The 25762-nt window shown below is 37.8% G+C and overlaps 1 protein-coding gene across 3 annotated transcripts in view; it reads left to right on the top strand.

Moving 5' to 3' along the window:
* Positions 1 to 554: 554 nt before the first annotated feature.
* Positions 555 to 25762, top strand: part of LOC131519902 (pyridine nucleotide-disulfide oxidoreductase domain-containing protein 1) — a 48222-nt gene continuing 23014 nt past the window's right edge. The window contains exons 1-3 of one of the 3 annotated variants that reach the window (XM_058743471.1): positions 560 to 1474; positions 18699 to 19019; positions 24439 to 24519. In XM_058743471.1, the coding sequence (XP_058599454.1) occupies positions 18933 to 19019; positions 24439 to 24519 (168 nt within the window). In that variant the 5' untranslated portion in view covers positions 560 to 1474; positions 18699 to 18932. Of the gene's footprint in view, positions 1475 to 18698; positions 19020 to 19109; positions 19262 to 24438; positions 24520 to 25762 lie in introns of those variants that run through there. The other 2 variants (XM_058743473.1, XM_058743472.1) reach the window with 2 other exon arrangements.

Raw genomic sequence — 25762 nt, 5'->3', positions numbered from 1 at the left:
GCATCTGTCTGATTTTCCCACCAACCCACCTCCTGTCTCATCCAGTTCAAGGTAACCATCCACCTGAATCTTATGTTCATCATGAATATTTTGTTCATCATTCCTTTGCTTTCATTTTTATGCAGTTTTGTTTTTATGAATATTCCTAAAGAGAGAGGGGCAGAGAGAGAGAGAGACAGAGACAGAGAGACAGAGAGAGAGAGCACAACCATGCATGCATATATCTGTTTGTTTCAAACTTTATAAAGTGTTTCAGGGTGTATGTAATTTGAGGGGACTCAATTTTTTTTCACTTATTGCTATGATTCATTCATTTTGTTGGATATTGTATCATGGTAATTAATTTGTTTTTATTGCTGCATAAAACTCCATTGGGTGAATGTACCACAGTTAAATTACCTACTTTCTCTTTGAAGGCATGAAGGTTTGTTGGTCTCTCCCCCTGTTCCTGGCACAGAGCTCCCCAAACCCTTATAATTTTCTAAGGTATAAGAGCACTAAGAATATCTTCTTCTAATATTTGTTTTTGACCCTATCCCTGACACAGGGCTCCTGTATATTCTATTGAAGCAACTCAAGGTGGGTTCCTGGGATGGCTCCTAGATGGCAGCTGGTCACCAGAAAGACCAAGCCATGATTAGAAGCTTGGAATTTTCAGCCTTACCTCCCTCCTCATCTTCCAGTGTGGGGAGAGAGGCTGGGAATAGACTTAATAATTGATCATGTCTATGTGAGGAAGCCTCCACAAAATCCCAATAGCAGTGGGCCCAGAGAACATCCAGTTTGGAGAACACACCCTTATACCAGGAGGGTGACATACTACATCTCCACAGGGACAGAAGCACCTGCACTTAAGATCCTCCCAGACCTTGCCATATGTATATCCTCATCTGGCTATTCATCTGTGTTCTTTATCATATCATTTAATAAACTTGTAAATGTAAATAAGTGTTTTCCTTAGTTGTGTGAGCTGCTCTAGAAAATTAATCAAACCTCAGGAAGGATCATACGAACCTCTGATGTGTAACCAAATTGAAAAGAAGTTGTGGGTAACCTGGGGATCTACTAGTTGTGATTGGAATCTGCAGGTGGGGGCAGTCTTGTGGGAATGAAGCCTTAGTGGGGTCTTATGCTACTTCCAGGTAGATAGTGTTGGAATTGAGTAAAATTATAGAACACCCAGATGCGGTTGCAGAGAATTGCTTGATGTGGGGAAAACTCCATATACATTTGGTAACCAGAGTGTCAGAAGTCAAGTGTTATGTATGAGTGGGTTAGTGATGTCATAGTAGACACATTGGAGAGGAACATACAAAGAAAGAACAGGATTATTTCCTACTGAAAAGAGAGAACTGTAGGGTTTTCGAACACAAAACTCTTTATCTGGGTTTTGCTATTAAGAACAGCTCTTATTATACAAGTGCAAAATTTTATTTTGAAAATAGACTTACCCTGTGGAAGGATGCAACTGAAGGTATGTGAATGTTCAACTTAGGGAAGTAAATGCAAACTCTTCTAGTAGTTACTTTATACTGAACAGCAATGCATGGAAAATGTTATTGAAATACAGACTTGGTATTTTCAGACTTTTTTATTTTTCTCAAAAGGATGGGTATAAAATGATATCTCATGATTGTGATGTATAATTTACTGATTAATTGAGAAGATTGAACATTTTCTTTTTTTTTTTTAATTTTTTTTTTCAACGTTTTTTATTTATTTTTGGGACAGAGAGAGACAGAGCATGAACGGGGAAGGGGCAGAGAGAGAGGGAGACACAGAATCGGAAACAGGCTCCAGGCTCTGAGCCATCAGCCCAGAGCCCGACGCGGGGCTGGAACTCACGGACCGCGAGATGGTGACCTGGCTGAAGTCGGTCGCTCAACCGACTGCGCCACCCAGGCGCCCCTGAACATTTTCTTAATATGTCTATTGGCTATATGTTTCTTCTGTGATATGCCTGCTTATTTCTCTGATCTATTTTTCTATTGGGCTGTTTGTACTCTTCTTATTAATGAGTAAAGGTTCTTTGTATATTACTAATTCTAATATATTAGTTGTATGCATTGTAAATATTTTCTCCAACTTTTTTACTTGTCATTTCATTCTTTATGTTGGCTTTTGATGAACAAAAATTCTTACTTTTTAGTATAGTCAAATTTTTCAATTTTTATTTTATTTTTTTAAATTTTTTAAATGTTTATTTATTTCTGAGACAGAGAGAGACAAAGCATGAGTGGGGGAGGGACAGACAGAGAGGGAGACACAGAATCAGAAGCAGGCTCCAGGCTCTGAGCTGTCAGCACACAGCCCGATGCGGGGGTCGAACTCACAGACTGTGAGATCATGACCTGAGCTGAAGTCGGATGCTTTACTGACTGAGCCACCCAGGCACCCCAAATTTTTCAATTTTTAAAAATGTATTGCCAATGCCTGTTTGTGACAATAAAACTCTGTCCAAAAATATTTTTTTAACTAAATTTTTTCATGTCATGTTTTAAAATTTTGTTTTTGATAAGTAGATCTTTAATACATCTAAAGTTGATCTTTCTATATGATATGATATACTAATCCAATATTATCTTTTTCAATAAGGATATACTTTTCTCCAGGTCCATTTATTAGACAATTTCTCATTTCCCCATTGATCTCTCATGTCATCACAGTCATACCAAAATTCCAAGCACATCTGGGCCTCTTTCTGGGCTCTAATTTTATTCCATTTGTCAATTTATCTATTTCTGCAATGTTACTACACAGTGTTTATTATTATGTCTTTATAATAATTATTAGAATCCGATAGACTAAGTCCACCCTCCCACAGACTTTCCTTTAGAAACACCCTATTTGTGTCCTTTTACTTGACCATATAAAATTAGAATAATCTTATCAAGTGTCATGTTTGTGAATTGCATTGAATCTATAGATCAATTTGGTGATAAATGCCATCTGTATGATATTTGGTTCTATCTATGAACATAGTATCTCTATCTGGAATTTAAAAAAGTATTTCTAAATAAAGTTTCATAATTTCCTTATAGATATAACAAATATCTTTTGTCAAATTTAATCATTTCATAAATAATTTTATAAGTTTAAGATCCTTTTCTTTCTATTCCTGAGTTACTTAGAATATTTACCATGATTTCCTGTTGGATTTTTTCAGTTATTAATCAAATGATAATATATTTTCCTCTCTTAATCTGTTGAGTTGCATTGATGAATTTGTCTTGTTAGTTTTCTAAAAGAACCAATTTTGAGCTTTCTCCTTCGTTGAGAAGTAAGAGTTAATTTGTTCAAAACTAATTCTCTGTAAACTAGTCCCTGCAAAGCTCCACTGGAAATCAGCTCCTGTTTAGTCCTTGAGGCAATCATTCTTGATAGAGTGTTAAGGTGAAGGCTCAGACCCCAAGTTCTGTAACTTTTGGATCTCAGCCCTGAGGGCTCCTGCTTTCCCATTAATGAATGCCATAGTAAAGGATTAGGGTTAAAGACCAAGATTCTACCATGTTACAGTGCTGTGACTTTCACTCTTGGACTTCAGTCCAGAAGAAAGGTCCTATGACTTATTTAAGATGGATGCTTAGTTCACTGATTGTGATATTCTTTTTTTCCTAATGTAAGTCCTTAAGGTAAATACTATTTTGGTGAATACTATTTTCTTACCATTCAGTTCTAGACCATTTTTAGTTTACATTATTTTTTTTTAATTTATGACTTGTTTGGTAGCATTTTCAATTTCCAAATGTGGGGAGTTTGTATTTATGCTTTGTTGTTTCTAACTTCTAACTTGTTTTAGCTTGTTAATAGTATTGTTTAGGTGTTTAAAATTGTTCTAGCCTTTTCTATATTTGACTTATCAATAATCACAAGAGTGTACTGACATTCAGTACTGTTAAACTTAATTTGTATGTCAGGCCCCTCAAAATGGAGGTCACCCCAGTACCTGGCCCATGTCACAAATGTAAACCCAATTCAGCCTGCACTTACAAGAAGCACCTGTCAAAGAATCCTAACATACACCAAACACAGTCCTCCAACTTAGCTTTAGCTAGCTTACTTTACCCTAGAAAATAGGAGCTGCTACCCTGACCTCCCAGCCAATCATGTCCTGTTTCAAAGCGGCCTCCTCTAAAGTTCTACAAAACTCCCTCTTGTCCCAAATCCTTTGGGAACATTGTTCCACTGCTTATGAGGCAGTGTAACCCCCCAACCCATGAATTGTTTTCCCTCGAATAAAAGACATCAAACTTGTCACAAAATTGTTTTAGTTTTATTTGGCAGTACAATAGTGGATGTATCAATGTCTCTAATGTCTATCAATTTTGATTCATGTATTTTAAGGGTTAAAATTCTACATTTTCAAAATGTATTGCAATCTTTATCATTATGTGATGATTTATTTTATTCTTTATAATTTTTTTGCCTCAAAGTCTAATTTATCTGATATAAATAACTATACCAATGTTATCTTGGCTAACATTTGCCTGATGTAAATATTTTTTAAATTTTTTTTACTTTTGATCTTTGCATGTTCTTATATTTGGTGTTTCTTTTGTAAACACTATACATTTAGATTATTTGCCCTATTTATTAATCTGTATCTTTTAACTGGTGAGTTGAGTAATTATATTTCTTTTAATTAGTGATATACTTGGACTTGCTTCTACCATGTTAATTCATAATTTCAGTTTGTCTCCCTTTTACTAAGTTTCGTATTAATTCATTTCAACTGAATCAGGGGAATGAAGGGCTCAATGAAGGAAAATTCTAAGGAAAACCCAAAACTGTTACATTACTGATGTGTTTGAAGTTATTGAGCTGGAATATTAACTGTTTGAACTTACTGATTTAGAATGTTAACTCCATGAGGGAAGTAAGTAGCACATAGTAGGTACTCAATATATTAATTTTCTATGTCCCTGTCATATCTTCATTTTTCGGACAGTTTGGGAAGAAATTAGTGATAAGAACACTAAGCAAGTAAAGTAAGCAAGTAAAAAGGCAAGGCAACCATTGATTCCAGGAAAACAAAAAAGTTATACAAGAAAGGTATTCATATTGTAATATCAACTGTGAATAATATTTACACAGTCATAACTATACAAACATTGACAAACATTTAATCAAAATGATAATTGACTATATTGGGATGCTATCAAAAGGAGTATTTGTCTGTGTAGTTACATATACAATGGGTTAAAGAGAATTACATCTTCCATAGGAAGAAGCAGATAAAAAGCATAAAGCCAGTTCTTAGTTGGAAAGAAAAAAGAGGTGATACCAGAAAAAAAAAATATTAAAAGTAATTTTCTTTAATGAGGGGTGTTTGTGAATGGAGAAAAGTAACAAATACTATTATTTTTGCTGAAAGATTTGTAGTTCCTGACATTTTTCATGCATAATTTTGATACTTATAAAAATAATTTATTAAAAATGTAAACAAAATATAAAAAATAAAAACTATACAAACTGATACATATACTCAATGGCTAAAACTATGTGTAAAGATGAGAGATGGTGCATATCAAAGAGAAGTTAAATCATGCTAAATTTCCTGAGTTGTTTGGGAAAATATTGGAAGCATATACGCATTTGAGGATAGTACAATGTACATATGTATTGAAATGTGAGGATAATCAGTAAACATATAGAAATGGAATGTTGACCTTTGTTTCCAGCATTATGTCAGATAAGTGTACTGAAAGACTTTCTCACTACACAATATCATCTCCAGAACACCTCCAGCTTGTGGAAAGAAAACATACTTTTTTTTCAACATGTCATGGGTCTCCACAGAAGTAGAGGAGGTCTATAAGGATAGTAAAACTTTATGACCCTACTCCCACTCCCAACCTGCACCTGGGTTGTTCTAAAACTGAAGGCCAGAAAAATACCAGTATTGGGATGGTATACCTTACTCCAAAAGCAACAGAGGGAAGCTAAATATGAGTCTCCTTCATTAAGCCAAAATTCTAGAGGAAGGTTCCAAGTCACCAGTGCCTCTGGGTTTCAACAGAAGAAAAAGTGAGTGAGAGAAGAAATAACAAACAGAATTAGACTACTGAGAACTGCAAATACTGGAAATTTCAGGCACAGAATATAGAACAATTATGTATAAAGATTTAAAGAGGTAAGGGAGCTTCCACTTTTGAAAACAGAACATTTAACTATTGATACATGCAACAACCTCGATGAATCTCCAGAGAATGATGCTGAGTGAAAAAAGTTAATCCTAAAAGTTTACTTATTGTCTTATTCCATTTATAGAATGGAATTATTTAAATAACAAAATAACAGAAGTGGAGAACAAATTAGTGGTTGCTAGGAGTTAAGGAGATGACAGTGGTAGAGAAGTAGGTGTGGCTATAAAGAGGAAGCATGAGCAATCCTGTGGTAATGGAAATGTTCTGTACTGTACAGTACAAAATGATTTGTACTGTAGCTTTTCAAGACATTACCATTGGGGGGAAACTGGGTAAAGGTACGTGGATATTTTTATGGTACTTCCTATAACTGTATGTGAATCTTCAATTGTATCAATATACAATGCTTAATTTTAAAAAGTATGTAAATATTATATGAAATTCAAATTTCATTGTCCATAAATGGAGTTGTATGGGAAGAATGTCATGATAATTTGTTTACATATTGTCTATGGCTGCTTTCATGCTTCAATGGGAGAGTTGAGTAGTTATGAGAGAGACCATATGTTCTGTAGAGCCAAAATATTTATCTGGCCCTTCACAAGGGAAGTTTGTGAACCTTTGATCTAGGTAAATTAGATCAACCTACTGAAGTTTATTTATATATATATTTTCTGACCAAAATCTAGCAGAAGATAAAATGTTATGTAATCCTAGAATTCAATCATTCAATACTACCTTTGTCCAGAAGACATTTGTTTTTGATCTAGGAAAAACAATTGCAAAACTGATCAATTTCTATAGAATGTGGGTCCAAAAGCCTGACTGGAGCATACTTAAGAGAAAAGGAGAAAAGAAGTAGTATTTCCGTGAAGGGGTCACAAATGACAAAGGTGAACTTATGTCCAGTCTTGCCCAGGTCAGTTCTGATTTATGCCTATTACCTTAGCATCATAATTAACATCCACCCTCCCTTTTGGTTTTTGAAAAGTCAAGTTTGAATGATAACTCATATGGTCAACCTACCAATGACCTTTCCATTATTAAATCTAATGGATATTTTTCAGTCTTCTCTTAACTTATTAGTGGCATTTGACAAAGGCTATCATTCCTTTCTCCTGAAAAGTCTCTTCACTTGGCTTCTAGGACACTACATCTCTTATTTTTCTCCTGTATTATGGGTGATTTATTTCTGTCTCCTCTGGTGAGACTCCCACCCCCTTCCTCTGGTTGATCTTGTAACACTAGAATACCTCATGGCTCAGTCCTTGGTTCTCTTCTTTATTTAATCTATATAAACTTCCTCAGTGATCTCATCTAATTTAATGGCTTATAAACACCTCTTATAGGCTGATCATTCCCAAACTGATGTATCCAGGCTGGATGTTACTACCAAACTTCAGATATATGTCTACTTATCATCTCTACCGGATATATCAAAGATAACATGTAAAAAATTGAATTAGAATTGATGTTCTCCTTCCTCCTTCTCTCACTCAAAAACAAAACAAAACAGAACAAAACAAAACAAAACAAAACAAAAACAAACAAAAAGGTGCCATTCCACCTTCAGGTTCCCCCATCTCAGTGGATGGTATATCATCCATTTGGCTACTTAAGCCAAAAACTCTAAAGCAATACTTCCTTCTCTTTCTCATTCAATGATGATTTTTCTCAGAAGACGTTTTTCTGACCCATGATAAACAGTTTCAAAATGTATAAATTTTTGTGGATTATGGGACAGTTTGACTAGAGAGGAAAGAAGAGAAAGAAATGCTCTGCAGAGGGCAGGGAGGGGAAGTTCTTTCAAGGTCACTAATGACTAATGATTTTATGTCTACTTTTGTCCAGGACAGTTCTGATTTATGTCTCTTGTCTTGGCATAATATTTAATAGAATCCCTTTTCAGTTTTATGAATATCTAATAGACATGATAAAAAGTATATGGTCAACCCTCCAAATCCTGTTGGTTCTTCCTTCAAAATATATCCAGAATTCAAGTACTTCTTCCTGATGCAAGCCACCATCTCCTCTCACTTGCTGCATTTTGTCTCTCTGCTTTTGACCTTGCCTTCAGAGCATGTCACTCTTATGTTCAAAACCTTGCAATGCCTCCTCATTTCATTAAATAAGTACCAAAGTTCTCACATAGCCTACAAAGCTCTATTTAATCTGTCTACTTCTTTCATTATCCTTTCTCACCTCATATCTTACTCTTTCCCCCTCAGGTCTCTGCTCCAGGTAGATAGCACATTGTAAATTTAAACAAAATTAGGATTCTGTTAGCAAGGAAAAAGGGGAAGAATGTATATCCAATAGGCAACAGAGGAGCAGATATGTTAGAAATGGAAAATAGAAAGGGAAGAGAACTTCACAGAGAATAGAACTTTGAGAAACAAGTGCATTTAGGGGCAGGTGAAAGAAAATGGATCATCATAGGACAGAAAGCAAAAAGACTTAAATATGTAAAAGGAAAATAGGAGCATTGTTCAAAGAGTTATTCAAGTTTTATAATATTATTAGGTTTATATAATGTTATGACACTTTTCTAAATTATTTTTAAATATGAGGAAAATAATTACTTCATGATTCCATAAGTCATGGCTGTCTGATAATTGGTATTAACATTCCTTTTCAAATGGAGCATTAATCGGGGCGCCTGGGTGGTTCAGTCGGTTAAGCGTCCAACTTCGGCTCAGGTCATGATCTCGCATTCTGAGTTCCAGCCCCACATCGGGCTCTGTGCTGACAGCTCAAAGCCTGGAGCCTGCTTCAGATTCTGTGTCTCCCTCTCTCTCTGGCCCTCCCCCATTCAGGCTCTGTCTCTCTCAGTCTCAAAAATAAATAAACGTTAAAAAAATTCAAATGGAGCATTAATCAATACAAAGAACAACAAAAATATAGTGTAGGTTCCTGGGGCAGATGGCTGGGGCAAAAAAAGGAGGAAATAGGGAGTTCCGGAAGATGGCGGCGTAGGAGGACGCTGGGCTCACCGCGCGTCCTGCTGATCACTTAGATTCCACCTACACCTGCCTAAAGAACCCAGAAAACCGCCAGAGGATTAACAGAACAGAGTCTCCGGAGCCAAGCGCAGACGAGAGGCCCACGGAAGAGGGTAGGAAGGGCGGCGAGGCGGTGCGCGCTCCACGGACTGGCGGGAGGGAGCCGGGGCGGAGGGGCGGCTCGCCGGCCAAGCAGAGCCCCCGAGTCGGGCTGGCAAAAGCAGAGGGGCCGGACGGACTGTGTTCCGACAGCAAGCGCGACTTAGCGTCTGGGAGGTCATAAGTTAACAGCTCTGCTCAGAAAGCGGGAAGGCTGGAGGACAAAGGGAGGGAGAGCTGCTGAGCCCCCGGACGGCAGAGCTCAGCTTGGCGGGGAACAAAGGCGCTCGCCAGCGCCATCTCCCCCGCCCATCCCCCAGCCAAAATCCCAAAGAGAACCAGTTCCTGCCAGGGAACTTGCTCGCTCCGCGCAAACACCCAACTCTGTGCTTCTGCGGAGCCAAACCTCCGGCAGTGGATCTGACTCCCTCCCGCTGCCACAGGGCCCCTCCTGAAGTGGATCACCTAAGGAGAAGCGAGCTAAGCCTGCCCCTCCCGCCCCCGTGCACCTTGCCTACCCACCCCAGCTAATACGCCAGCTCCCCAGCACCACAAGCCTGGCAGTGTGCAAGTAGACCAGACGGGCCACCCCACCCCACAGTGAATCCCGCCCCTAGAAGAGGGGAAGAGAAGGCACACACCAGTCTGACTGTGGCCCCAGCGGTGGGCTGGGGCAGACATCAGGTCAGACTGCGGCCCCGCCCACCAACTCCAGTTATACACCACAGCACGGGGGAAGTGCCCTGCAGGTCCTCACCGCTCCAGGGACTATCCAAAATGACCAAACGGAAGAATTCCCCTCAGAAGAATCTCCAGGAAATAACAACAGCTAATGAACTGATCAAAAAGGATTTAAACAATATAACAGAAAGTGAATTTAGAATAATAGTCATAAAATTAATCGCTGGGCTTGAAAACAGTATACAGGACAGCAGAGAATCTCTTGCTACAGAGATCAAGGGACTAAGGAACAGTCACGAGGAGCTGAAAAACGCTTTAAACGAAATGCAAAACAAAATGGAAACCACGACGGCTCGGATTGAAGAGGCAGAGGAGAGAATAGGTGAACTAGAAGATAAAGTTATGGAGAAAGAGGAAGCTGAAAGAAAGAGAGATAAAAAAATCCAGGAGTATGAGGGGAAAATTAGAGAACTAAGTGATACACTAAAAAGAAATAATATACGCATAATTGGTATCCCAGAGGAGGAAGAGAGAGGGAAAGGTGCTGAAGGGGTACTTGAAGAAATTATAGCTGAGAACTTCCCTGAACTGGGGAAGGAAAAAGGCATTGAAATCCAAGAGGCACAGAGAACTCCCTTCAGACGTAACTTGAATCGATCTTCTGCACGACATATCATAGTGAAACTGGCAAAATACAAGGATAAAGAGAAAATTCTGAAAGCAGCAAGGGATAAATGTGCCCTCACATATAAAGGGAGACCTATAAGACTCGTGACTGATCTCTCCTTTGAAACTTGGCAGGCCAGAAAGGCTTGGCACAATATCTTCAGTGTGCTAAACAGAAAAAATATGCAGCCGAGAATCCTTTATCCAGCAAGTCTGTCATTTAGAATAGAAGGAGAGATAAAGGTCTTCCCAAACAAACAAAAACTGAAGGAATTTGTCACCACGAAACCAGCCCTACAAGATATCCTAAGGGGGATCCTGTGAGACAAAGTACCAGAGACATCACTACAAGCATAAAACATACAGACATCACAATGACTCTAAACCCGTACCTTTCTATAATAACACTGAATGTAAATGGATTAAATGCGCCAACCAAAAGACATAGGGTATCAGAATGGATAAAAAAACAAGACCCGGGGCGCCTGGGTGGCGCAGTCGGTTAAGCGTCCGACTTCAGCCAGGTCACGATCTTGCGGTCCGTGAGTTCGAGCCCCGCGTCAGGCTCTGGGCTGATGGCTCGGAGCCTGGAGCCTGTTTCTGATTCTGTGTCTCCCTCTCTCTCTGCCCCTCCCCCGTTCATGCTCTGTCTCTCTCTGTCCCAAAAATAAATAAAAAACGTTGAAAAAAAAAATAAAAAAAAAAAAAACAAGACCCATCTATTTGCTGTCTACAAGAGACTCATTTTAGATCTGAGGACACCATTAGATTGAGAGTGAGGGGATGGAGAACTATTTATCATGCTACTGGAAGCCAAAAGAAAGCTGGAGTAGCCATACTTATATCAGACAAACTAGACTTTAAATTAAAGGCTGTAACAAGAGATGAAGAAGGGCATTATATAATAATTACAGGGTCTATCCATCAGGAAGAGCTAACAATTATAAATGTCTATGCGCCAAATACCGGAGCCCCCAGATATATAAAACAGTTACTCATAAACATAAGCAACCTTATTGATAAGAATGTGGTCATTGCAGGGGACTTTAACACCCCACTTACAGAAATGGATAGATCATCTAGACACACAGTCAATAAAGAAACAAGGGCCCTGAATGATACATTGGATCAGATGGACTTGACAGATATATTTAGAACTCTGCATCCCAAAGCAACAGAATATACTTTCTTCTCTAGTGCACATGGAACATTCTCCAAGATAGATCATATACTGGGTCACAAAACAGCCCTTCATAAGTTTACAAGAATTGAAATTATACCATGCATACTTTCAGACCACAATGCTATGAAGCTTGAAATCAACCACAGGAAAAAGTCTGGAAAACCTCCAAAAGCATGGAGGTTAAAGAACACCCTACTAACGAATGAGTGGGTCAACCAGGCAATTCGAGAAGAAATTAAAAAATATATGGAAACAAACGAAAATGAAAATACAACAATCCAAACGCTTTGGGACGCAGCGAAGGCAGTCCTGAGAGGAAAATACATTGCCATCCAGGCCTATCTCAAGAAACAAGAAAAATCCCAAATACAAAATCTAACAGCACACCTAAAGGAAATAGAAGCAGAACAGCAAAGGCAGCCTAAACCCAGCAGAAGAAGAGAAATCATAAAGATCAGAGCAGAAATAAACAATATAGAATCTAAAAAAACTGTAGAGCAGATCAACGAAACCAAGAGTTGGTTTTTTGAAAAAATAAACAAAATTGACAAACCTCTAGCCAGGCTTCTCAAAAAGAAAAGGGAGATGACCCAAATAGATAAAATCATGAATGAAAATGGAATTATTACAACCAATCCCTTAGAGATACAAACAATTATCAGGGAATACTATGAAAAATTATATGCCAACAAATTGGACAACCTGGAAGAAATGGACAAATTCCTAAACACCCACACTCTTCCAAAACTCAATCAGGAGGAAATAGAAAGCTTGAACAGACCCATAACCAGTGAAGAAATTGAATCGGTTATCAAAAATCTCCCAACAAATAAGAGTCCAGGACCAGATGGCTTCCCAGGGGAGTTCTACCAGACGTTTAAAGCAGAGATAATACCTATCCTTCTCAAGCTATTCCAAGAAATAGAAAGGGAAGGAAAACTTCCAGACTCATTCTATGAAGCTAGTATTACTTTGATTCCTAAACCAGACAGAGACCCAGTAAAAAAAGAGAACTACAGGCCAATATCCCTGATGAATATGGATGCAAAAATTCTCAATAAGATACTAGCAAATCGAATTCAACAGCATATAAAAAGAATTATTCACCATGATCAAGTGGGATTCATTCCTGGGATGCAGGGCTGGTTCAACATTCGCAAATCGATCAACGTGATACATCACATTAACAAAAAAAAAGAGAAGAACCATATGATCCTGTCAATCGATGCAGAAAAGGCCTTTGACAAAATCCAGCACCCTTTCTTAATAAAAACCCTTGAGAAAGTCGGGATAGAAGGAACATACTTAAAGATCATAAAAGCCATTTATGCAAAGCCCACAGCTAACATCATCCTCAATGGGGAAAAACTGAGAGCTTTTTCCCTGAGATCAGGAACACGACAGGGATGCCCACTCCCACCGCTGTTGTTTAATATAGTGCTGGAAGTTCTAGCATCAGCAATCAGACAACAAAAGGAAATCAAAGGCATCCAAATTGGCAAAGAGGAAGTCAAGCTTTCGCTTTTTGCAGATGACATGATATTATACATGGAAAATCCGATAGACTCCACCAAAAGTCTGCTAGAACTGATACATGAATTCAGCAAAGTTGCAGGATACAAAATCAATATACAGAAATCAGTTGCATTCTTATACACTAACAATGAAGCAACAGAAAGACAAATAAAGAAACTGATCCCATTCACAATTGCACGAAGAAGCATAAAATACCTAGGAATAAATCTAACCAAAGATGGGGCGCCTGGGTGGCGCAGTCGGTTAAGCGTCCGACTTCAGCCAGGTCACGATCTCGCGGTCCGTGAGTTCGAGCCCCGCGTCAGGCTCTGGGCTGATGGCTCGGAGCCTGGAGCCTGTTTCCGATTCTGTGTCTCCCTCTCTCTCTGCCCCTCCCCCGTTCATGCTCTGTCTCTCTCTGTCCCAAAAATAAATTAAAAATGTTGAAAAAAAAAAAAAAAATCTAACCAAAGATGTAAAAGATCTGTATGCTGAAAACTATAGAAAGCTTATGCAGGTAATTGAAGAAGATATAAAGAAATGGAAAGACATTCCCTGCTCATGGATTGGAAGAATAAATATTGTCAAAATGTCAATACTACCCAAAGCTATCTACACATTCAATGCAATCCCAATCAAAATTGCACCAGCATTCTTCTTGAAACTAGAACAAGCAATCCTAAAATTCATATGGAACCACAAAAGGCCCCGAATAGCCAAAGTAATTTTGAAGAAGAAGACCAAAGCAGGAGGCATCACAATCCCAGACTTTAGCCTCTACTACAAAGCTGTCATCATCAAGACAGCATGGTATTGGCATAAAAACAGACACATAGACCAATGGAATCGAATAGAAACCCCAGAACTAGACCCACAAACGTATGGCCAACTCATTTTTGACAAAGCAGGAAAGAACATCCAATGGAAAAAAGACAGTCTCTTTAACAAATGGTGCTGGGAGAACTGGACAGCAACATGCAGAAGGTTGAAACTAGACCACTTTCTCACACCATTCACAAAAATAAACTCAAAATGGATAAAGGACCTGAATGTGAGACAGGAAACCATCAAAACCTTAGAGGAGAAAGCAGGAAAAGACCTCTCTGACCTCAGCCGCAGCAATCTCTTACTCGGCACATCCCCAAAGGCAAGGGAATTAAAAGCAAAAGTGAATTACTGGGACCTTATGAAGATAAAAAGCTTCTGCACAGCAAAGGAAACAACCAACAAAACTAAAAGGCAACCAACGGAATGGGAAAAGATATTTGCAAATGACACATCGGACAAAGGGCTAGTATCCAAAATCTATAAAGAGCTCATCAAACTCCACACCCGAAAAACAAATAATCCAGTGAAGAAATGGGCAGAAAACATGAATAGACACTTCTCTAAAGAAGACATCCGGATGGCCAACAGGCACATGAAAAGATGTTCAACGTCGCTCCTCATCAGGGAAATACAAATCAAAACCACACTCAGATACCACCTCACGCCAGTTAGAGTGGCCAAAATGAACAAATCAGCAGACTATAGATGCTGGAGAGGATGTGGAGAGACGGGAACCCTCTTGCACTGTTGGTGGGAATGCAAATTGGTGCAGCCGCTCTGGAAAGCAGTGTGGAGGTTCCTCAGAAAATTAAAAATAGACCTACCCTATGACCCAGCAATAGCACTGCTAGGAATTTATCCAAGGGATACAGGAGTACTGATGCATAGGGGCACTTGTACCCCAATGTTTATAGCAGCACTCTCAACAATAGCCAAATTATGGAAAGAGCCTAAATGTCCATCAACTGATGAATGGATAAAGAAATTGTGGTTTATATACACAATGGAATATTACGTGGCAATGAGAAAAAATGAAATATGGCCTTTTGTAGCAACGTGGATGGAACTGGAGAGTGTGATGCTAAGTGAAATAAGCCATACAGAGAAAGACAGATACCATATGGTTTCACTCTTATGTGGATCCTGAGAAACATAACAGAAACCCATGGGGGAGGGGAAGGAGAAAAAAAAAAAAAAAGAGGTTAGAGTGGGAGAGAGCCAAAGCATAAGAGACTGTTAAAAACTGAGAACAAACTGAGGGTTGATGGGGGGTGGGAGGGAGGGCAGGGTGGGTGATGGGTATTGAGGAGGGCACCTTTTGGGATGAGCACTGGGTGTTGTATGGAAACCAATTTGACAGTAAATTTCATATATTAAAAAATAAAAAATAAAAAAAAAAGGAGGAAATAAATGGTTGTGTAATTCTCTACAAACACTAGATGCTGTAACTATTCTATAACTGGTAATACATTAGATTACTTCAAAGATGTCAAAAAGTGAAATCATTGCACGGCCAGCTAATGTGTCTCTTTAAATACATGTTCACCTTCTTGAAGAAAAATATTTCCCTTTGTGAATGCAGTTCCACAGTCACAATAATAACAAGATTTTTTAGAACTTTTTAAAAAAATTTTTTTAATGTTTATTTTTGAGAGAGAGAGACACACAGAGGATGAGCAGGGGAGGGGCAGAGAGAGAGGGAGACACAGAAACTGAAGTAGGCTCCAGGCTCTGCACTGTCAGCACAGAGCCCAACACGGGGCTGGAACCCACAAACGGGGAAATCATGACCTGAGCCAAAGTCAGATGCTTAACTGACTGAGCCACCTAGGCACCCCCAAAATGTTTTTTTTAAACAGCTGTTTTTCAAAATGTGATCTATACAATAAATAACCTCACCTGAACCAAACCAGAAATTGGTTATATACTTGTGTCTCCCAGGGCTAATGATGAAATTTGAATTTCTTTTCACTTTTAGCTTGATATGTTCAGGTTGGCATGTATATGAATCATTGTTGCTACCAAATATATTTTGATTGAGATCATTTTGATGGCTAGAATTCCAAAATCTCATGTAAACCTGAAAGAATTTTCAAGACTGAAAATGGAAAATTTACTTAAACTTTCATGTAAGTCTGTCTTGGGTTAATGTGAAGTTAAAAAAATAATAATGGAGAAGATAATGCAGTGTTTGTAGTATTTGAAACAACGTATTTTTTTCTTTTAAAAACAGGTAAAATTCTTTGGTGCAACTGTTCTGACATCAGTATTTATATCAATTAAATTAGCCATATCTACTTGATACCCTATTTTAGCATTTTTCTCATTGGAAGGGAATATGCTTTACCTTCTTTATACCTCCATTTATTTTATGGGAACTACAATTTCAATAAACAAAAAAGTATAAATACAAAGCGGTGTTCCTTTTTCTTCCCTTACTATAATAACTAGCTCTGGGAAATATTTTAATTATTTATCAGAAAACAATTTTAATTTCTCTTATCTTCAACATAGCTAATGTTAAAATGTTACCTTATACACTAAAATGAAAAATAGTTAAGTATCAAGATAAGTAAACAATAATTCCATTCCACTGGCCGTTCTCCATTTCCTCCAGATGCTTGAGTTCTAGGCTGTTCTTCTCTTTGCCCATCCTAAAGGGGAGCTAGCTTTCAATATACAGGAAGATCTTGACCCTGGAAAATGAATCTAAAAGTCTTTAGGGAACTCACAGGCAGTCTCATGCCCCACTTAATTACTAATTCATTCAGGACATTTACATTGAGCACTCACTACTAATTGAAGATTGGGACTACAAAGGGAGACTAGTAATAATCCCTAAGATTAAGGAGTTTATTGTGGTGGGGTGTGAGGGTTAGGGTGAGTAATAGGTAGTTTTAAAATAAGGTGATACAATGGAATACTACGTGGCAATGAGAAAGAATGAAATATGGCCTTTTGTAGCAACGTAGATGGAACTGGAGAGTGTGATGCTAAGTGAAATAAGCCATACAGAGAAAGACAGATACCATATGGTTTCACTCTTATGTGGATCCTGAGAAACGTAACAGAAACCCATGGGGGAGGGGAAGGAAAAAAAAAAGAGGTTAGAGTGGGAGAGAGCCAAAGCATAAGAGACTGTTAAAAACTGAGAACAAACTGAGGGTTGATGGGGGGTGGGAGGGAGGGGAGGGTGGGTGATGGGTATTGAGGAGGGCACCTTTTGGGATGAGCACTGGGTGTTGTATGGAAACCAATTTGACAATAAATTTCATATATTAAAAAAAATAAAAATAAATAAAATAAAATAAAGTGATATAAGTCTAAACTCAGGGGATGACAAGGTGCTATTGGGACATACAGAGAAGACACCTAGCTCAGTCTTAACAACATTTGATAAAGCTTTTTAAGGGAGGTAATGGCTGGTTGAAACCAAAGGTCAGCAAGGATTTAGCTAGGGGAAATTAGTTGGAGGAAGAATATCACAGAAAAAGTTATGTTCAAATGCTCAGAAAAGAAAGAACATACCATATCCTGGGTGCTGCCAGTGCGGTTCAATCTAATTAGAGCACAGTGTGAGTGAGATCATGTGAAAATAAGCAGCTACAGAAGTAAACAATGGGCTTAAAGTACTAGTTCCTCCTCTTAGAAATGTTTTGTTTGGTTGTCTAAGCTAGTAATGGGAATTAAACTCACAATTGAACTATTTAATTTGTGAAATTAAGTATTTAATAATTATTAAATAATTATTAGAATATCAGCAAATATATATAATTACATGGCAGGGTTTTCTATTTATCCAATAGGTTATTTACAGAGTTTAAAGAATTAAAGGGGGGGGTGCAATTACCAGTTTTAGAGTCAGCCACTTAGAGAAATTGTACGTTCTTAATATTATAGTACAACACTATGGAAACATGTTATATGAGACAGTAAAGGCAATAGTAAATAGCAAAATAATGAAAATAGTGAATACTATAATATGAATATAAAAAACATTTTTAAAAAACTTAGTCATTTCTCAAAACGAATACAACAAAAAAGGTATTAGCAATAAAATTACCTTGGGAATATTAAATTCCTTCACACATGCTATTTACTGGACACTTGGGAGGAATGTTCATTTATCTTGACAAAATGGTGAGCAACTCTCTATACTACTGAAAATTTTAGCTGAGGTCAAAATTGTAAATAGAAATAACTTCTCAGAACAATTCAGTAGTATTGCTTTGCTTTAATATATCATGAAGAATGTGCTTTCAAAATATCAAATCTTGGTTTGCCAGGCAGAAGGTAGGCAAGGATTATATTACTTATGATATAAGAGTTTAAAATTGACTGTCAAATTCCTCGAAGAACCAATAGTGAAAACTTCAGGGCAGTTTATTTATTCTGAGAGTGCCCGGTCTGTGAGAACTCTGGTCTGTGTTTAGACAATTTGCCAAGCTTCTCTTGACGACTCATCTTCTTACTTTAATTTTGTTAGATTTTTTCTTTTTTAAATTTATTATTATTATTATTTATTATTATTATTTTGGTCTTCTCTTTATCATATCTATGTGTCAAAATTCTATTCAGGTGTGCTGACAGTAAAACGAAACCCTGGAATCAAAGAGACGTCTTCCTACCGCGGAAACGAGGCTCTAAGCGGATACGCGAGAACCCTAAGTGTGAACTGCTGGGCACCCGTAGCTCAGAGTCTCAGGTTCAGGCCCCGGCACCGGAAGTGGCCGCCCAGCTTGACTTCCGCTCCCCGAGTAGGAAGGCTTGCGGCTCGCCCACCGGTTGCCAGAAAACCGCTAGGAGTCTGAGATGATGGAGGCAGCGCGCCCTCCGTTGACGGCGGGAAAGTTTGTGGTGGTTGGCGGTGGCATCGCGGGTGTCACCTGTGCTGAGCAGGTAGGCTGACGCGCCAATGGTTCCGCCTCTTCCCTGACCCCGCGGCGGTGGCACTCAAGGCACCCTCTCGCCCCCACCTTGTCCTTCCAGATCCCGCTTTAGCCGCTTCTTTCCCCCCGCCCCCGCACTCAATTGCTCTCAGATACTAGAGACTGCGTGGCGGCCCCTGTACGAAGTTCTTGGTACCTCGCAAGCTTCGCCTTAGGCCTAGGGAAGAGGAGTGGGGAGCAAGTTGTTGGCAGGTGGGACCCCAGAGCTGACTGAACCAGACTGTGGTGCTAGTTATGCCAGAGCAGACAAGAGGGCTTAAACTGGTAAATAGTTGGTCAGAAAATTCAGCCTCCATTGCTCATTAGCTGATTGAATTCAGCTTTCAGGTAGATGCCAGGTCCTTAGTTCCTAGTAAATAATTGATAAACCCTTACGTAGTTTCCTATGCTTTGAACTCCCAAGATGGAAGAGATTTCATCTGTAGTAATGTTTTGTAAAACAACCAACAAGGGATTAAAAGCAGCTGGGGAATGCTTTTCTTTTTTTTTTTTTATTTTTTTATTATTTTTTTTATTTTTTATTTTTTATTTTTTAATATATGAAATTTACTGTCAAATTGGTTTCCATGCAACACCCAGTGCTCATCCCAAAAGGTGCCCTCCTCAATACCCATCACCCACCCCGCCCTCCCTCCCACCCCCCATCAACCCTCAGTTTGTTCTCAGTTTTTAACAGTCTCTTATACTTTGGCTCTCTCCCACTCTAACCTCTTTTTTTTTTTTTTTTCCCCCTTCCCCTCCCCCATGGGTTTCTGTTACGTTTCTCAGGATCCACATAAGAGTGAAACCATATGGTATCTGTCTTTCTCTGTATGGCTTATTTCACTTAGCATCACACTCTCCAGTTCCATCCACGTTGCTACAAAAGGCCATATTTCATTCTTTCTCATTGCCACGTAGTACTCCATTGTGTATATAAACCACAATTTCTTTATCCATTCATCAGTTGATGGACATTTAGGCTCTTTCCATAATTTGGCTATTGTTGAGAGTGCTGCTATAAACATTGGGGTACAAGTGCCCCTATGCATCAGTACTCCTGTATCCCTTGGATAAATTCCTAGCAGTGCTATTGCTGGGTCATAGGGTAGGTCTATTTTTAATTTTCTGAGGAACCTCCACACTGCTTTCCAGAGCGGCTGCACCAATTTGCATTCCCACCAACAGTGCAAGAGGGTTCCCGTTTCTCCACATCCTCTCCAGCATCTATAGTCTCCTGATTTGTTCATTTTGGCCACTCGGACTGGTGTGAGGTGATATCTGAGTGTGGTTTTGATTTGTATTTCCCTGATAAGGAGCGACGTTGAACATCTTTTCATGTGCCTGTTGGCCATCCGGATGTCTTCTTTAGAGAAGTGTCTATTCATGTTTTCTGCCCATTTCTTCACTGGATTATTTGTTTTTCGGGTGTGGAGTTTGATGAGCTCTTTATAGATTTTGGATACTAGCCCTTTGTCCGATATGTCATTTGCAAATATCTTTTCCCATTCCGTTGGTTGCCTTTTAGATTAATGCTGGGGAATGCTTTTCTAATTATAGTGGATAATCAGACTACACCACACACTACACACACACACACACACACACACACACACATTCCAAAAAGAATCGTTTTGTTGATATAAAGTAAATATAAGCAATCATTGAAGTCACAGAAGTAGTTTAGGAAATCCAAGTATTGTTTTCAAACTTTTAATCTTTAGGTGTGTATTTTCCATGTTTTCACCAAGTAAACACCTGTTATCCAGGTACTGTACTAAGAGCTGAGTAATCAATTATAAACAGAGCATGGTACCTCCTTTCTAGGGACTCGAAATCTAGTGGAAGAGACATGTAAATGAACCATTTCATCAGTGTGTTTGCCAGCTTAAGGGTGTCTGGCGAGTTGACAGGGCATGAATTAGGGGGAGGTGTCCTTTTGTCTCAGTATAGAAAATGAGTAAAAGTTGACCAGGTGGACAAGAAAAACTAGATGGTCCAAAGGGAGGCAAGGATGTATAATCTCAGGTAGAAAAGTACTACTGAGAGCAGCAAAGCTTAAAGAACATGGTGCTTGGGGAGGTGACCAGAGATGAAGCTGGGAAGGCTGGTAGAGACCACATCATGAAGTATCTTATTAAGTCTTGCTAATAACTAACAAGTGGGGCACCTAGGTGGCTCATTTAGTTGAATGTCCAACTCTTGATTTCAGCTCAGGTCATGATTTTACAGTTGTGGGATCGAGCCCTATGGCAGGCTACATACTGAGCGAGGGGACTGCTTGGGATTCTCTCTCTCCCTCTGCCCCTCTCTCCTGCTTGTGCTCTCTTTCTAAAATAAAATTAAAACAAAAAAATTTAGCCAGAACTTGCAAGAAGTGAGGTGATTTTAAGCAGTGGAGTAATGTGATCAAATGAAATATTTTGAGAGTTGATTAGCTCCAGTATGTTTGGGGCAGGGGCAGCTGGTTAAAATGAGACTGGACGGCCAACTGGAAGGTGAATTTAGTGGTATAAAGAAATTTTGAAGCCAGGTATAGCAATGAAAACAAAGTGGGGAAATAACAATATATAAAGAGAAGAAAGATGGAAAGAATGGTAATATCATCAGATATTATGGAAAGTTCAAATAGGGTGATATTTAAAAAAATTTAGTGAATTTTAAGAGTCTGGAGGTGAAGTCAAGATGCTCCTTTTTTCTTTACTGAAGTATTGACATACAATATTCATCAGGTGTACATCATAGTGATTGGCTATTTCTGTACATTATGAAATGATCATCTCAATAGGCATAGTTACCCCTTGTCACTACACAAAGTTATTACAGTGTTGACTATATTCCCTATGCTGTACATTACATCCCTATGACTTATTTATTTTATAACTGGAAATTTGTTCTTCTTAATCTCTTTAACCTATTTTTCCCTCTTCCCCCCAGCCCCAATCCCTTTCCACTCCATTAATAGTTTGTTTCCTGTATCTATGAGTCTGTTTTGTTTGCATTGTTTTTTCGTTTTCCACAAATAAGTGAAATCATATAATATTTGTCTTTCTTTGACTTACTTCACTTAACATAATACCCGCTGGGTCCATTCATGTTGTCAAAAATGGCAAGATTTCATTTATAGCTGAATAGTATTTCATTGAATATATTTATCCATTCATCAGTAGACACTTAGGTTGCTTCCATATCTTGGCTATTGTAAATAATGCTGTAGTGAACATAGGAATGCATGTATCTCTTTGAGCTGTGTTTTGGTTCTCTTCCCATACATACCTAGAAGTAGAATTGCTGGATCATATGGTAGTTCTATTGTTAATTTTTTGAGGAACCTCCATACTGTTTTCTATGGTGGCTGCACCAATTTACATTCTGAAAAACAGTGTACAATGGTTCCCTTTCCCCACATCCTCACCAACACTTGCTATTTCTTGTCTTTTTCATAATAGCCAATCTGACAGGGGCGAGGTGATATTTCATTGTAGTTTTGATTTGCATGAGTGATACTGAACATGTTTTGTTGTATCTAATGGCCATCTGTCTTCTTTGGAAAAATGTCTATCCAAGTTTTGCCCATTTACAAATTTTTTTAATAGTAAGTTGTGTAAGTTTTTAATATATTTTGGATATTAACCCGTATTGGATGTATGATTTGCAAGTATCCTCTCCCATTCAGTAGGTTGTCTTTCCGTCTTGTTGATGGTTTCCTTCTCTTTCCAAAAGCTTTTTAGTTTGATGTAATTTCTTTTGTTTGTTTTAGCTTTGTTTAACCTTGCCTGAGGAAAATGGCTCAAAAAATATTGCTAAGATTGCTGTTCAAGAGCTTACTGCTTATGTTTTCTTCTAGGAGTCTTATGGTTTCGAGTCATATTCAAGTCTTTAATCCATTTTGACTTTATTTTTGTATGAAACAGTGGTCATGTTTCATTCTTTGGCATGTAAGCTGTCCCATTTTTCCAACATCATTTATGAAGAAACTTCCCCCACTCCCACTGTATATTCTTGCCCCCTTTGTCATAGATTAATTGACCATCTATGTGTGGATTTATATCTGGGCTCTGTGTTCCGTACCATTAATCTTTGTGTCTGTTTTTGTGCCAGTACCATACTGTTTTGATTACTACAGCCTTGTAGTGTGGTTTGAAATCAGGAAGCATAATACTTCCAGCCTTGTTCTTTCTCCTTTGGCTGTTTGGGGTCTTTTGCAGTTTCATCCAAATTCTAGGATTCTTTGTTCCAGTTCTGTGAAAAATGCCATTGCTATTTTGGTGGGCATTGCATTGAATCTGTAGATTGCTTTGGGTAGTATGGACATTTTAATATTAAGTCTTCCAATCCATGAGCATGATCTTTCCGTTTATTTACGTCTGACTCAATTTCTTTCATCGGTGGCTTATAGTTTTCAGAGTACAGGTCTTTCACTTCTTTGGTTTAATTTATTCCTAGGTATTTTATTCTTTTGATGTGGTTATAAATGAGATAGTTTTCTTAATTTCTCTCTCAGATAGATTGTTACTAGTATACAGAAACTTGACATGCATTTTCTGTATGTCAATTTTGTATCCTGTAGTTTTACTAGATTCATTTTTTCATTCTAAGATTATTTTTTGGTTATTTATTTATTTATTTTTGTTTGTTTTTTTTATTGAACATGCCAGTTTTAACAGTATAGTAGGGAAAGAAATAGAAATTGGTGGAGAAATAGAATTGGTTGAGGAACCAGAGTATGATTTAAGAAAATTCTTTCAAGAAGTTTAAAGTGAAAGAGAGGTTGTAGCCAGAGGAGAATGATGGAAAAAAAATAGCAAGTTAAGCCTCTAAATACTGTTGAAGCTACTACTAAAATGGTTTTGTTTTTCCAGAATATACACTGGTTGGGCATTTGGAAGAGGCAGAATAGGAGTTCCAAAACACTTGGGAAAAGTCAGGCTAAGATTCTGAATATTTATGAGTAAGGATTTACTATAATTTCATGGCACTGAAGGGAAATGAAAATACTATTTTAAAAGAAATAAAAGTTGGTTTAACTGTTAATTAGGAAGATTTTTTTTTCTCATTCTCTGAATGACAACTTTACATTGGTATGCAAGATAGTAAGGGATACCTCTTTATATTTTTCTTATTCAGGAGGTTTTTGTTAGTGTTTATTATAAACATATTATACATTTTATCAGTATCAGAGTTGAACGTTAGTCACTACTACCCCATAAATAGGAACAAGACACAGAATAATGGAGACCTTTGGATGAGGAAAAGTGACTTTAGTTTTCTAGGTTAATAATAACATTATTAAAATTGCATTATCCCTATCTCACCCCCATGTCATATATATTAATACCTAAAGTTACTTATGAAATTTTTTCTCCCAATTTTTTTTTTCTTTAAATAAGTTGGCTATTCACTTTCCATCAGAAGATATTCTCCTGGTAACAGCTTCTCCTGTTATTAAAGCAGTTACAAATTTCAAGCAGGTAAGAATCCTTTATATAACTTTCTTAGTCATATATATTTTTGTAATTTCAGTAACTTGCCCAGCAGTTAGTGTAATTATAGTTTTTAAATGTTTAAAATGATAAATGTTCTTTTGATGGTCATTTTAAAACCAAAGCCCCACGTTTAGAATTATATTAAATACCAGGGCACCTGGGTGGCTCAGTTGGTTAAGGGTCTGACTCTGGATTTTGGCTCAGGTCATGATCTCACAGTTGGTGAGTTCGAGCCCCAAATTGGGTTTGCACTGGCAGGGTGGAGCCTGCTTATGTTTCTCTCTCTCACTCTCTCTCTGCCTCTCGCTCTCCAAATAAATAAATAAATACATACATACATACGTACATACAATTAAATACCAAAAGCACCCAACTGATGTTGAATTCCTAGTCTTGTTTTTCCTATCTTTTCCTCCCACTCAGAGTTACTTTTCAGGAATTTTTAAATAAAGTTCTTTTGAGGAAAAATGCTTTGCAAATGTAAATATGAATACCAGTACATACATGTAATTATTATAAGTAATTGTGTGTGTGTAAATTGTGTGTTTGCATATCAGAAGAGTACTTCTCAGCTAAGTTTACACTTGTAGGTAATTAATGTTTCAGATGTGTAATAAGCATCTCAGAACACTTTGTAGTTCCATGAATTTATATTACACACATTATAGCATTACATTAGGAGTCTAAGATCATTTGGGTCTTAGTGTTATAGAAAAGTGATCTATAAACATTTTTGATCTGATACCTCACCTGTTAAAAAGTTTTGGCTGATCTTGTAATATATGTATATTTATATATTTATAAACTATGTATATACTATAGTGCTCTACTTATGAATGTTATAATGGCTATGCAAAAAAATTAAGTAAATCATACTTCACTGAAGTATTTCTTCTGATACTTCAGTGAAGAATACTACTATAGTTTTTAATACAAGTTTTCCTTTAGATCCTGATAATAAAATAAAACTTTCTCATGTTGTAAACCCCTAAGACCAAGGGTAATTTAGTGTGATATGTTTTTCCTTTATAACCTTCTTAGAGATACGTAAGATATCTTACTACTGAGGTATGGCCAAAGGACTTAAGGGATTGGGAGAACTAGAGAACAAATTGTGGCTATTAATCTCTAATGGGAAAAAAAAAAAAAATCCAATTATAGGCCAGGAGCACATACATAAGAGAAAGATGTTTGGCTGTGTCTTATAAGTGTTTTTCTGGAAGACTTA

The sequence above is a fragment of the Neofelis nebulosa genome, chromosome 8, assembly GCF_028018385.1.
Source record: "Neofelis nebulosa isolate mNeoNeb1 chromosome 8, mNeoNeb1.pri, whole genome shotgun sequence".
In the NCBI taxonomy this organism is placed as follows: Eukaryota; Metazoa; Chordata; class Mammalia; order Carnivora; family Felidae; genus Neofelis; species Neofelis nebulosa.
Note: the sequence above shows the minus strand (reverse complement) of the source record. Positions and strands in the feature narration are given on the sequence as shown.